Raw genomic sequence first — 15,100 nt, 5'->3', positions numbered from 1 at the left:
TTTGTATGGTCTTTTTTTCTTTTTTATTATTGAATCACTGATGACTTAAACCAACAAAATAATAAAAAAAAAAAAAAAAAGTTCTCTTCTCTTCTCTGCTCCTTGTCGGACAAGTAGAAAAATCTAGGATGTCGCTCGGGTGGGAATGCTGGAGGATAAGAAACTGGAATAAAATAATGTGTCCGTCTTCGTCTCCGTGTCTCGTCTAGAATCCGGTGTCGGTCCCGGCCCAGTTGGGTGTCTGGTGGAGAGGAGGTGAGAGGGTGACCAGGTTAGACTACCGGTGGACACACACAGAATGATGCCTGATTTTAGACACACATGAAAATGTACCCGTGTACAGCATACGCTTAGAGCTGACATTTGTGTGTGCGCGCGTGTGTGTGTGTGTGTGTGTGTGTGCGTGTGTGTGTGGGGTGCGCCTGTCTCGGTGCACATGAGGTGGTTATGGAGACCCTCCGCAGCCTCCCCAGCTGGCAGCCAGTAAATGTATGTGTATGTAAGTGATTTGTAGCCAGAGGACAGGGGCCATGTAATGGTGCTCTGTGAGTTGTTTGCAGCCTCTTTTGTCTAATTAAGCCAAGTTCCTTAATGAGGGGCTCTATGCTTTTACAGGACAGCATTAACAGCAGCCCACAGTCCTGCACATATCCAAACAATGGCGGGATGGAGGAGGGGAACTGAACACATCAAAAGATACCCACTCAGAGCAATGGCACTTAAAAAAGAGGGACTTTTAAGGCACACATCGTAATTCCACCATGGCCTTGGCCCTGGTGGGTGTTTGTGTGTGTGTGTCTGTGTGTGTGTGTGTGTAGTAGTAGTAATAGTAAGGGGTGGGGATGACACATTTAAAAAAAGGTTAAGAATTCGGTTGGTCTTTCGTTTTACAGACATAGTCCGTCTTTACCCAACTTCAAGGAGACGGTGGTTGGAGGATGTGTGTGATCATCCCCACACACACACACACACACACACCACCCCACCCGCACGCACCCGGTCAAGATCAAAACACACACTGCACGGGCAGACTGGACCCCAAAGCCAAACATCTGTAGAGGCTCTTTAAGTGCAGGCAACTCGGGAGTTTTGAGTAATAGTTCAGAAGGCTAGTGTGAGAATCCACCTTATTTACGCCGGGGTCTGGGAGAGAGCTGAGTCACAGAGGACCCGGCCCTCTTCTCTTTTACGATGACGTTCAACGTCTACCTTGTCATTAGGCCTTTGAAGGGCAAATGGAAACCTGCTCTTACTGGTGGATTCCGTGTAAAAGAGAGCTCTCGTTGATGGTTGCTCATCAACATTCTTGGGACTAAATTGTTCTGTGAGCTGATCATTTTGAGAGAGAGAGAGAGAGAGAGAGAGAGAGAGAGAGAGAGAGAGAGGGCTTTGAACTAGAGGGCTCACGTCAGACACGTAGAGATGGGATCAGATAGTGGGACGGTAGCCTTGGGAGAGGGGGTGAGAGATGAAACAAGTGGAGAAGTTACCTGGGGGTCAGTTTAAGGTCGTCGTCCCCCCCCCCCGAAACTAATGATCAAGGTTACGATTTGGGACAGGGGGGGGGGGGGGCTAGTTCAGTGCCTAAGGGGCAGCAACTTCACTCCCTGAGGTGAAACACCTGACTTTAGGATGGTAGTCTTGTTACGCAAAGGAGGGTGTGTGTGTGTGTGTGTGTGTGTGTGTGTGTGTGAATGACTCACCTCGTTCCTGGTGCTGTTGGCCATCTTCTTCTCGATGTTCATGGCCAACATCTGACTACGGAAGGACAAGCTCTTGGTCTTCTCAATGACCTGTTGGTATGGCGACACGGCGTTGTTGCCCATCACCACGTGACCCTAGAAACAAGAGCAGAAGACAACAGGTCTGGATGAGTTCGTTTTACGACGTAAATCGTTTTTTCCCCGTCGTCAACAGTACCCAGTCAAAACACGGAGAGGAGAGACAGCCAATCGTATCGCGTCTCGCAGACACACACCCCCGCCGTAGCCAATCGGCGGTCGCTTCGACCGCGTTTATGTAAATGTCAGGGCCATTTTTAGGTAATTCTATGTCATTCCGACAGTAGGGTGGCGTGTGATTGATGCTGATTACAGAGAGGGGGGGGGGGCGGTGGGTACACCAAAACACGCTACACCAATGCGGAGCGGTACAGAGGAAGAGATCAAAGACCTTTGTGGGGGGGGGGGTAGTGTGGTTATGCCACTCTTGTCTAAACCTCCCATTATGACATCAGCTCACATAATGTCATGGTTCAAATCCTTTTTGTAGTCTTGTCAGGGTTTTTTTTTTTTCTTTCATAGGACAGTTACTCCATAGACGTACACACACCAGAGTAAAGTTGTCATCCAAACTTAGTGATAGAGCAATAAAAGTTTTAGGCTTCGTCAATTAATCAATTGAGTCGGAAAGTAACTTGATTGATTGATGGATGGATGGATGGATGGATGGATGAGGCAGCCAGACAGTCTTACCAGTTTGGAGTCTATCTTGGCGTCTAGCCTGGCGTTGCGGATGAGGTTGACGATCCATCTCTCAGCCTCCTCTGGCGTCATGTTCAGCTTGTCTGCCAGCATGCTGGGGGGGGGGGGGGGAGAGAGAGAGAAAGGAGCGTTAGTCAGGTGGGGGGAGGAATGGGACACTGGGTAGAGGGATAGAGGGGGACACTGGGTTGGGGGAAACAAACTCAGCAAACTCAGCAGTAAACCGGGTCTCGCCAACGACCTACCGTCTCAAGTCACCGGCGCTTTAGAAGCAAACAAAACTCATCCACTTATCGAATGATCAATATTTCCCCATTCACACGGAGAGAACAAGCCTACAGATATGACGGTCCCCCTTTTCGACGTAACGGGGCCGGGGGGGGGTGCGGTTTCCTCCGACTCTGCCACCTTAATGGAGCACATCAGTCACGTTGAGCGAACGCTAATAACGTGACAACGTTAATAGATGGCCGCATATACATCGTTATTCTAAAAAGGCTGAGGGGGCCGATAAAAAAGTGAAATACAATGACATGTTCAAAGCAACGGCGAGACGAAGTCACGCAAATGGGCCTCGGACAAATGAAAGGAAGATTTAGTGACTCCTGAGGCTAAGTCAATTAGAAGTGGGACTCCCTGCCCTCTTCTGTTCACTCTGTTCACAGTCGTTTCCCCCTCTTTGATGTCCTCCCTCTCTCCCTCTCTCCCTCTCTCTCTCTCCTCTGGACACGCTCCCCTCTCTCCACCTGGGCTCAGGGCCTTGCCGTGACAGACAGACAAACAGACGGATGGAGGGAGGGAGGGAGGGAGGGGGGACTGGGGGGGACCTGCTACTGTCCCTGAATGAAAGCCAGGTTTGCTGGCTGCTGGGGAGCTCTTTGATAGGGCGAGCCATGGATGTGTCACTGGAGAGAGAGAGAGAGAGAGAGAGAGAGAGAGAGAGAGAGAGGAGGTGGGGGGCGGCTGGTGCTCTTTGATCCAAAGCCTTTCCTTTCCCCAGTGCAGCTGGCCTGGCCTCCCTTGTGGCTTTCAACATAACTAAAGCCCCCCCCCCACCACCACCGCCACTCCTGATACCACCATCGAGACCCCCTACACACCCCCCTCCCCTCCTACATTTCCTGCTGGTCCCTCATTTCATATAAGGGGCCTATAAATATCCCCACCTACTCTGCCACACACTAGCGTACCACAACCACTACTACTACAGCGACTTCGTTCTCATCCCACAGCCCAGTCACCTAACACACACACCCACACACTCCTCTTTGAACTAACCTTATTAACACACACACACACACACACACACACACACACCAATTTAGATACTCATTTGAGTAAGTGTGTGCCAGCGTGTGTGTGTGTGTGTGTGCGCCAGTGTGTGCGTGTGTGTGTGTGCCTCTAAAACCAAAGGGTTATGAAGCGGTCTGTATGAAAACAGTTCACCCCACTAATCATGACTTCCTGGTCCACTCATCGGGTCTCTGGTCCCCCTCAGACACAGACGGACGGACGGACGGGGAGACAGACCGACCTATGAGTAAGCTAGCAAGACCCTTGCCAGGCTAAACCGCCTCTCACGCTAGGCTTCCAGACCCCACCATCCCACAATCACCAACAGGCCCATTTCAACTGTCGCTTCCAAAGCGATGACTTCTTTAAGACTTTCTACCTCGTAAATGCCCCCATTTGGAAATAACCTCATTGGAGATAATGTTTGCCTTACCTCAAGGCCTCCCCCACCAGATAAACATTCTCTCTCTGCCCCTCTCTCTCTTTGACCGACTAGCTAGCTGGACTTTTTTAGAAATGGTAGCAAAACCACGTACGGAGGAGAGTTGCGATGACATCAGTGTCTGGAAGAGGCATTAAATAAACCCGCAACAACAAATAACAAACAGCATTACCTCAGCATAAAGAGACACACTGACTGACTCGGGGCTTCCAAGCAACACAGCACGATCCATCACCACTCTCCTCCACCACAGACGTGATGGAGGAGGTGGATAGGAGGGGAGAAAAACAACAGTTAGGGGGATGTGATTAACGTGATTCACCCTTACGGACTGGAGGGGGCAAGGGGGACTGATCAACCTGTCACTCACGCCGAGAATGACCCCCCCCACACGCACGCATGCGCGCACACACACACACGCACGCGCTGTACACACACACCTCTGCGATTACACTTAGCAAATAAAAAAAAAATAAAAAAAAGAAGAAAAAAAAAAAACTGTGGAAAATGATGCATGGAAAAGAATGTGCTCTTATGGGTCATTATTTAGGACCTAACAAGCACGAAAAGTGTCAGTTGCTGTCAGATCACGCGAGTTTAGGTCGTGATAGTTAACATATGGCTACCATCAGGGAGGCTGTCTGTGGCACCGTTACCACGGTGGAGAGGGAGACCAGCGGAGGGCCGGGCCGGGGTAAGGGAGTGCTTCTCTGTGGTGTGGGCCTGTAAATGAGGGTTCAAGCAAAGTAAATGGTGCGTCGACACATAATTACAGCGCGTAGCCAAAGCCAATTCATTAAAACATCAGACAATCTATGTGTTCTGTTTAAGTGGAGCGGTGGGGGCCGATATTTGTTCCTTTGCTCGGCGGAGGGGTTGAAGGATTCCGCGCAAAATAGTGGACGAGTGAACAAACAATTCCCGCTGTTAAGTGTCCACACCGCAACATCCTGACGCACTTCAGTGAACAGGAACACGTATTATCAAACAAATCTAATGACCGATGGCAAATCGCAAACAAACGCCATTCAGGTTCAACAGATCTAGCCCCTGAGATTGGGGTTGCCGCAGAGGGCAGTGCGGTGTATATGTTTGGTAATTTGGTTAAAAGAGGCAGGGGGGGGGGGGGGGGGGGGCACTTCTCAGTCAAGCCCCCCCCCGAGTCAGATATGAGATCAAAACAAACATGATCCTGTTTCCTCACGGAGGAGTTACCCTAACTCCTGACCCCTCTTGAACGTGCTTCTCTCCAGGATACCGCAGGAACATACGGTGCCCCTCTAAAAGGCCCAGGGCTGCCCCCCCATCCTGGAGCGAGTAGGAAAAGGACCAGTTTTGGTTTAATCTGGTAATATTATCTGGTTTAATATAATTCAGAAAAGGGGAAAATCTGGCAATGCTTTTCCAGAAGGAACAATTGCGTATCCACTTAAACTGAGGGACTTTAACTTTATCTACTCTCTTTTAGTGACCAGGTCTAAACTTTTATCCCTACTTAAAACCTTGGAGAGAGTTGAGAGAGAGAGCTGCAGAGGGAGGGGATGTGGGGGGGGGGGGGGCACCAGAGAGAGAGAGAAAAAGAGAGAACAAGTTGAGCAAGAGAAAGGGCCAGACCCAGACCTAGGCTACAACCTAAACTATTGACATGTCTTGGCCCTACAGCCAAGCAGCAGACAGCCTCCTTGACTGGTTTACTTTTACACAACCGTGGCCCTGTTCCTTGAGGGACGGGATCACTTTCATTTCGACCCCTCACTCACTCTGGCTCCTGAGAGTTCGATTTCAGGCTTTGGGGGTGGGGGTGGGGGGGGGGGGGGGAACTCCTGTGAGTCTCTCCCCCTCCACCGACCTACCTCACACTCGAGGAAGGAGAGGGGTCAGGCCAGGGGGGTAGGGGTGGGGGTGTTGGGGATAACTGGGTTAGAGAAAGGGGAACGCTCCTTCTTAGAAGTGCCCCCTTCTTAATGTGGCCGGCCGGCCGGGGCTAAAACAAATGCATTGTTAAACGCTACCATATGATAGCATTAAGAGATTCCAAGCCATTTGGAGCGACCCTGCTTGTTTCGGGCTCGGGGTAAAATTGATTTTTTTCGGGGAAAACCCAAATGACCATGTGGTCTTCCCTAATGACTCAATTGTGAAGTGGAAAGATCGTCCGTTTTACATCCAAAAAGACCTTCCCAACAGTGTAGCATCCAACTATCAAGAGAACTTAGCGTTTGAAGAACAATGAGGCAGCGGGTGGGAAAAGACATGTCCAACTCTGACATATTTCAACATCAGGCTAAATGGCTATAAACCTCCTACTTCAAAAAGCCATAGATAGTCGTGTGCCATTTGAACTGAATGCACCATGCAACTTCAAATAATTTTTTTTAACTTGTGGTAATATCAAGTTTGTTCATCAAAAAAAAAAGACAAAGTCAACCCCTGTGGATTTCATACGTCTAGACAAAATGATATGTGGATGCAATTACTGAGCAGCACAAGCTTGGTACGACCATGGGGTCACATTTTCACTGCCTATATTCTACGTAAGCCCTTTCTGCATAAAATAACTCAATTACTCTCAAACTTTCAGCTCCACTTCTGTCCCATGCCGTGGGCTACAGAACCCAGCTAAATATCTGTGAAACCTCCATAGCCAACAGCTGTAAAAGTCTCCTCATTAAAAACAGGCATCAGATTCATTTGACTCCATGCTTGGGTGCAGCGCGGAGAGGGCTTCTGGGTTTAAAAAAAAAAAAACTAAGAAAGAAGAAAAAAAACAGGCTAATGACCTAGGATTCGGGGCGTTTGGCAAAAATAGACGAGCAAGTCCTGTCCGTCGTCGTCACGAACGCTTGAAATAAAAACACGGAATTCCCTGACACTGATTCGCCACCACCACTCTTCCCTGAAACCCTCCGCCAAACAAAGACATGACACAAGAAAACAAGGGACAGGGGGGGAAAGTGAAAAGTCCAAAAAAAAAAGAAAATCACAATTCAACTTCCTCTTCGCAGTGTTACCACTAACCTTTGTGGTCTCTAACAAGTAAATGGATCCAATTGCAACAAGGCTGCCAAAAAAAGGGCCAGGACGGCTAATCAATTCCAGACAATCTGCAACTGGAGATTTCGACAGAGCCTGATCGTGTTCCATGGTTCAACCTTGACTGCAGACCTCCACCACTCCTCCGTAAGAACAGTCAACGCAACCGTTTAGTGTGTCGAAAAGCCTAATTCATTCCCTCTTTCAAATAACTGTATGTAATATATCCGCGGTGCTCGTATTTGAAAAATGGCATTCGACGTTATGGTCATAAACACTTGCGTTGTACATACATGTACGGCATACCTAATCTGCCTGCAGAGAGGTAAAGAGCCTAATACATCAACATGATTGTCTATCCAAATTAATTTCAAGTCCGATTGCAAGGCTATTGAACACTAAAAGCAGTGAAGTCAGGAATGGAAAAAGAAACCTTGTATAGTAATTGAACAGGTGACATACTATCGGGACATACAAAAGGGGTAAAAGTAACGTCCTCATGAGGATTGATGGTCAGAAAGGGCCCAGACCGCTCCCTGGGTCTTCAAGAGACTAATGTCTCCGCATATATTTGTTATTTTCTAGAATTGATGCACTGGACGCAGCCAAATCCAATAATCCATCTTAATTGCAGACAATTACTATAATCTTAATTTTTTTCTGCCCTAAGGCTCACTGTAATTAGCATTGACTAAATCTCTTGGTTTTGGTGAATGTCCAAAGGTCAATTTCTTATGGATGTAACAAGCTTTTCTCTCTCTTTTTTTTTTTTTTTTAAGAGAAAAGTTAAAGAGGCCAGCGGAGGCGAACTTCAGAACCCTCTGACCCCCATCCACTCTGAGCCAGCGCGACCCGGGAACGTGGAGTAACGATGAACCTCTCTCTGCAGCCACAGCTGGGAACGTCTAAAGCCATCTAAAGCCCAGCTAAACCCTGACCCCTCAGTGGGAGAGACCTGTCCCTCTCTGGCTTGGGCTCACTCAGGTGCTCCTTAAACTTTAGTGAGCAGAACAGCCAGCAGAGACCTGGAAGCAGTTAAAGCTCTCAATGCCTAATCGGTGTGTGTGTGTGTGTGTGTGTGTGTGTGTGTGTGTGTGTGTGTGTGTGTGTGTGTGTGTGTGTGTGTGTGTGTGTGTGTGTGTGTGTGTCTGGGGGAAAAAGGCAATAAACACTTATAGACAGGGGGCATTCGTGTTGCAATGACTGAACTTATCCACTACTTCCTGCAGCTGGTCTGTGTAGAAGCAAGCCCATTGGTTGATGACAGACAAGGTCATCGTGGACTTCCTGTCCCCGTCTATGGCTGTCTTCCTGTCTAGATCTCGACTGTCTGGATGGGTGGGTGGGTGCTCAACTCAAAGCGTTAAATAGCGAGAGTGAAAAGCTAGACAAATGACCGATCTCCTTTTCGACCTCTATTCAGTCCTTCCTTCCATCCATCCGTTCCTTTTCATTGCCGCTTTGTCCTGGGCTGCCTTTGACTTCCTCTCACCTGATGCTGATGCATTGGTGGATCCTGCAGAACGTCTCGAAGATGAACAGACGAGCATTCTCGATGAAGTCCTCCAGACAGGCCACCAGGAAGAAGTCATTCACAAGGACCTGGAGAGGGGAGAAAACTCGGGTGTTAAACACATATTACATCACAGATATAATACAGTAACGCAAACATTATACCCAAGTAGGCTATTTCTGTCTGGGAGTGTACGAGTTTCTATAAAAGGCCACTTTTCTTACCGGGAAGGTAGAAAAACAGTTAAATAAGGATAGAGTTTAGAGGTTTTTCGGAAACTCATTACCGCAATCAAGATTGCTCTTTCTGACTGAGAGGCCCTAGAGAGTAATAAAAGCCCAGCAGTAACAGGTTTCCCCCTTCTTCTCTCCCTTCCTTATTTGGTGATTCAGGCCTGATTCAATTGTGGGAAAAGTCAATTCACTGAAACCAAAGTCAAATTAAAACAGAGCAGAAGAAATCATCGTTTGTGTGATACTTAAGAGCAGAGTGGAAGGGGGGGAGTGGGGGGTCTGCTCTGGCCACATTTAAGTTACCGAGCGGTTTACTTTGGCAAAGGCCTTAAAGGAGAAACCCCCCATCTGCACAAAAAGTAATCCCAGGCCATTCTGGGTGCTCCAAATCAACCACAAATCTGTGAATTCTGCCGCCTCCACATGAAACGCGAGGCGGAGAGGCGGAGAAGGGAGCCAGCCACTGAACTGACCACAGTGGCTGTGACTTATCACCCTTCATCTGGGCCAGGGGCGCAGGGTCGCCCGGGCCACACGGGACCACCAATATACAACAAACTGGGTTCGAGTGGGGGTTTCTACAGTTACTCAGTCAGTTAAGAGAACAAGACCACCTCTTATAATGGAGGCCTACATGTTACAGTAAATGTGTCAAATCTATACAGTTCCCCAGGAAATCTACACAATTCCTGCAAAATCTATACAATTCCTGGGAAATCTATACAATTCCCGGGAAATCTATACAATTCCCAGGAAATCTAATCGATTCCTTGTACTGGTAAATACATATTTCCGTTATTGACATATTTCCCACACCTCGCAAAAGGGAGCTACATTGAGAAAAATAAAATTGAGGAGAATGACAATTTCCCCAACAGAGCAGTGAGGTGGTCGTTCTGCTGCACATGCTGTACGTGTTCGTGATCGTGACCCCGCGGTGCACTCCAACAAAACGTTGTGTGTGTCAAACGCTTGTTCCTACATTCCACAGTGCTTACTGTGTTCTACTGTCTCAGAGTGCTCCTTCACATCACAGTCCTCCATCTTCAAAAGTCTCGGCAAACATTACCAGCTATTTGTTTGCTTAAAGCTTACAGAGCTGCTGCTATCTGCCATCTCCCCCCCCCCCCACAGGTTCTGCTTGAACAAACCCCAACTACATGGCCAGCGCTATCAGGCAACGCACATTTGAGCTATGACAACGCTTATCTCAACCTTGATGAACCCTGAACAGCTAGTAAGCGCTCTAATTACTGTCAGCTGGGATTTAGAACAAAGATGCTCAAACACTTTCTGAAAGGGCTTGAAGTGGCCTTTGATGCACAATTTGAGGGGCTGAACTCTTAAGGTAGAGCTTTCTCTCTTTTCTTCAACGTGTAATGTCTCCCTCACATCTGACAGCGATTCGTGGAGAGAAAGAAAGGGGAAGAAAAAAAACACCCTCTGGGAAGAAAAAATAACAAAACAACAGTGCTTAAAACAGGACTATTCTAACAGGGCTGGACTTCCCCCACTTCACCTTTCAAACCAATTGGCGGTCGCCATTGTGATGGCTACGGTGAAGACAGGGAAGCTGAAAACAATACCAGATATCTGACCATTACAGCAATCAGCAAATAGGTGGGTGCCACTCACAGAGACCAAGCCCTTTTTGTTCTCTCCTCAATGACTCCAGATTGATGCATTACACATGCTCATTAGGACCCGGGGTCGACTCCAAACGGAGTATCTGTTTACCTCCAAACCATCACTCCCCACATTCTATAAAATATCCTCTAACATCCTTGAGTTGACGCTCCCTTTCATGGCACGCATCTCCCTACCCACGTCTGAGGGGGAAAAGAAACTTTTATAGCTTTGTGAAATCCCCCCCCCCCCAAAAAAAACAAGACCGTTTTGTGAAAAATGTTTGCAGACCATTACACATAATGCAGTAAAGGTGCACCGGTTCAAACCTTTTGCGTAACCACCCACCCACCTTGCTAGCCCTCGCTGCGTGTGAACCGAGCGTGCTCTGATTAGGGCCTTTTGTGTGCACTGCTGGGGCCTGCTCTGATAAGACTGGCAGGTCTCTCCTCCCAAGGCCAGCGCTAAAAGCACCTAGAATAACGCAGGAGGTCTAACCTGAAAGAACAGCAGAGATGAGCGTCTGTTTGACTGCGTAGGGGTTCTCTCTCTACAAACACGACCCTCGAAGCAGGGAGGTCGAGACCAACCTGGAGAGCCTCTCTCTCTCTCTCTGTCCAAGTGCGTGCAAGTGTTTAACGAGGTTGGTGATGGAGGGCGTGTGTCGTGTTTGAGCTGAAACGGGATACAGTCCTAATATTGTTGGTAGTGCATGTCGTCATTTAGGGAGATGGCCCCCCGAGCGTTTATGCAGGAAAAGTCTTATTTTCTGACTCTGTGCTTAAGAGTGCTTTTTTTTTTTTTTTTGTCCGAGCACGGATTGTCGAAGAGTAAAACTATCAAAGTGAAAATAAATCTACTGTAAGTTCCTCATTTGTTCGAAAGCCTGACTAGGGGAGCAGCAGGCTCTTTATATTAGCTTAAAAATAGATTAGGATGAAATGGAACCTTCAGTAAACCGCTGACATGATTTATAAACATTTACTTCTGTGAAGGAGCCATTTGATCGGGCCAGATGTTTTTCATTGGGAGCATTTATCGTCAAGAAGCAAAAGATGAAAAAGGGGGCCAAATAGCCAGAGTTTCGCCTTTTACTTCACTGCGGGTCCCAAATTATCAAATCATTTGGGAAATCTCAATTACGGCCTCTGTATGCAAAGAGTAAGCACGAGAGATTGCGTTACAGAGAACATACACAGAAACACACCAGCAATTAGCACACCTGCTCTGTCTCTAAACATGATTGCTGTCCAGTGGTTGGCTCTCCAGAACCTGTCCGCCCTCTCATCACTGGTAAATGAGTCACCTCCTGGGCATAGCCAATCAGACCGCGCCACACGATCTGGCATAAATGAGCGATGACTTACAATTAACTCACAGTGCATACGCTGTAAATATGTTCACAGGGGCCTCGACGTTCGAAAAACACTGTCGACCTTCAAAAAAAAAAAAAAAAAAAGGTGAAACTTGAGAGACTAAACAAAGACGTCTCCGAATAGCACAGTGAACGTTCAGGTGGGGCTTTTTCCCCCCCCGCCCGATGCTATTTTCAGAGCTGCTCTTCCTCCAACATTAGCTCCAGCACTACACTTAACATTTAATGGCAGTCCTCATCCAGCCATTACAAAACCTAAAATGGAAACAAATGTTCCCGATGGGTGTCTATGACACAGACATCGCTCTTAAAAAAAAAACGGGTGTCTGAACCCAACGCCTCTGCGTAGACCTTTGCTTATAAAGGCTTTTACTGTTAACGACCGGCCCTGATGGACAATTACAGGCTATCATAAAAATCGGACCAACCGCCGCTGAGTCACAAAGGTTTCCGAGAGGACTTCTGTATCACCCGACGTGACATAAGAAATGACTGCTGTACTAAACAGAGTAGAAAACAACCAAGGCTGTGTGAAAGGTCAATAGGTCAAGGCAATGTCACATGATCGCTGATGGTGTTTACTACTATTGTGCTGCATGGGGACGTTTTCGAAAGGCTTGCAAGCCAATCGGAGGCCCTCTGGGAGATCAAGACATCTTCACAGAGGGGACACAATGAACGACTGTTCCTGAATTAAGAGAAAAACACCCTGAACTGGACAAAACAAGGGGGGGTGGGGGGGTGGGGGGGGGGTTTCTGCTGAGGGGAACTTAGGGTTAGGAGGTCGTTGCTTATCTTGGAAATGAGAACGCCTCGCCAAATATAAGCTGAGAGAAGCAGAGACAGCTGGGACTTACCGACTCGCACTCCCTCAGTTTCTTCTGAGCGCTGTCAAAGTCAAAGTTCACATACAGGCACTCCACAAACTCTGTGATGGGATCTTTGTAGGTGTAGGACTCCTAGAAAAAGAAAAGGAAAAAAATTGTAATACTGGAAACCAAGTGTGTGTGTGTGTGTGTAATGACAATTGCGTGAGGTTCACTAGTAGCATGTTCGTTTCACACTGAGACGGACATAACACACTGTGATAAACTACACGTTTCAAAAACAAATCAAAATGCCAAGTGCGGAGGACCATAGTTACAGAAACGGAATTTACAAGGCCTGAAATAAAAGCACAAACTCAAAAACTCCCCCAAATAGTTCCAAACCATGCTCGCTAGGAGTGTGTGTGTGTGTGGGTGTGTGTGTGTGGGGGGGGGGGGGGGTGGAGACCCAAGCAGACCCCGGGCCAGAGAGAGAGCACGGCGGGAGCAGCGGAGCACATGTTTTAGTGATTACGGCCGATCCCACCGAGTCGGCGCTTATTTAGATTTCTAACGACCATTGATCTCGAAAGAAGCTACTGTCGTTGGTTTGGGAAGACATCTGTAACACTACAATCAGACCGTCCACTGTCATTCATCAAAACCCCTAATGGGTTCAAGACTTCTCCAGCCGGGGGGACCAGGGCCCTGATAAACCCCTCCGGCTCAGCTCTTATAGAGAGGGGGACAGAAGGCACTATTATTAGCCACAATGGGGATTGTATGGCTGGTTCCTCATAGATTCATATGTAGATTCCCCTCTGGCTTAGAACATAACTGGAGAAAGTAGGCTACTGCCCCGACCAGAGTGGGAAGGAAAATAGCGATGTGATTTCATCTGAATCGATTCAACCCGCTTTCCTACAGGTAAGACGGTTAAGGACAAATTCGTATTCACTAATAATAGAAACAATATTTCATATTATCATATCTAATAGGGCGTTTATAGAACCTGAGGTGTCTGTGTCATGTGCAATGATGACACGGCGAGTGGATGGAAAAAGGAGTGGTTGTACCTGCTGGATGACCTTGACCAGATCCTTGAGGACCTGCCTGCGCTTACGGACGTCCTTGTTGGTGATGACGGCGGTGGTCAGGTAACGCAGGATGTGGGGGCACATGGTCTGGATGGCGTTGAGATACCTGGAATGACACGGTCAAGGGTCAAAACACTGTCACGATTGAATACAACCCAATGGCAGGTCAGCTGATATGAGTGGAGTTTGTAGGCTATTACCGAGCTTCTTTTCAACAATATTAATGTTTACAGTGTCCAATCCAAACCATTGCGTGAAAAAAAAATAATAAAAAAAACACCATTTAAAGTATATCTTGTGCGTAGGCAACATTTTCGGAATGGAGCCCATGGCATTCAGGTCACGATAACCTTTCCAACCAAATTGGTCCCCGTTCCCAACAGGGCACTCTGTGCATGACACAGGGCCCTGGGTTTTAAACACTCCCTTTCATTAGCCTCCTACATGGGGGAGGGAGGGAGGGAGGAAAGGAAACCCTGGGCAGCAGATACAGATCAGTGAGCAGAGACCAGGCCAGTAGCTGAAACCCTATCCATCAGGGCCTTGTTGTTCAGCCACAGGTCAACTGGCTAAGGGCTGTGCGCAGGAGAGGGCCTTGTTACCTGCCGATTAGAACCCCAGACAACATCCTACACTCGGCAGACTGTTTCAGAGCCGAGGCTAACCTCACAGAGCATGCTTCGAAATCGTCGGTTGATATCGTTGTGTATACCACGCGCGCACGCACACGCGCGCACACATACACAGTCAAAATAAATGTTCTTCGCCGCAAGTTCATTGCATGACTATGCTCTTCATCCTTATCTGAACTTCTATCTTTGACCCCCCCCCCCCCCCCCCTATCCATCATCCGCCTACATCGTCGACCAAATTCAATTTCAAAAGAGGAAGTGGAGTTTCCCCTTCAGCTCTCTTATAGATCAGGACAGGGAAACACATGTTGTTCAGAGAGAAAGAGAGAGAGAGAGAGAGAGAGTAGAGTAGAGTAAAGGAGAGAGAGAGAGAGAGAGAGAGAGAGAGGGAGGGAGAGAGAGCAGAGCACCGACCGACAATGGTTTAATTAGCTGAAACAATTAAAGGGACAAGGGGGCCTGTGGCACTTGTGATGTCGAAGTCTAAAAACAGAAGCGGCCGTGCCAGGCTACGCGGTGAGCGATCGGCAGCTCTGGTTAGAGAAGCCACCCCCCCCCCCCCCCCCC

General features: G+C 48.0%; 1 protein-coding gene across 1 annotated transcript in view; it reads right to left on the bottom strand.

The window, feature by feature from the left end:
• eif3ea (eukaryotic translation initiation factor 3, subunit E, a) overlaps nucleotides 1-15,100 on the bottom strand; it is a 30,365-nt gene continuing 15,265 nt past the window's right edge. Inside the window, exons 8-13 of the mRNA XM_083678659.1 lie at nucleotides 13,881-14,007; nucleotides 12,856-12,957; nucleotides 8,744-8,853; nucleotides 2,475-2,577; nucleotides 1,704-1,838; nucleotides 1-241 (exon numbers count right to left, since the gene is read on the bottom strand). Coding sequence (XP_083534785.1) covers nucleotides 206-241; nucleotides 1,704-1,838; nucleotides 2,475-2,577; nucleotides 8,744-8,853; nucleotides 12,856-12,957; nucleotides 13,881-14,007 — 613 coding nt within the window. The 3' untranslated portion in view covers nucleotides 1-205. The remainder of the gene's footprint in view (nucleotides 242-1,703; nucleotides 1,839-2,474; nucleotides 2,578-8,743; nucleotides 8,854-12,855; nucleotides 12,958-13,880; nucleotides 14,008-15,100) is intronic.

The sequence above is a fragment of the Argentina silus genome (assembly GCF_951799395.1).
Source record: "Argentina silus genome assembly, chromosome: 10".
NCBI lineage: Eukaryota > Metazoa > Chordata > Actinopteri > Argentiniformes > Argentinidae > Argentina > Argentina silus.
Note: the sequence above shows the minus strand (reverse complement) of the source record. Positions and strands in the feature narration are given on the sequence as shown.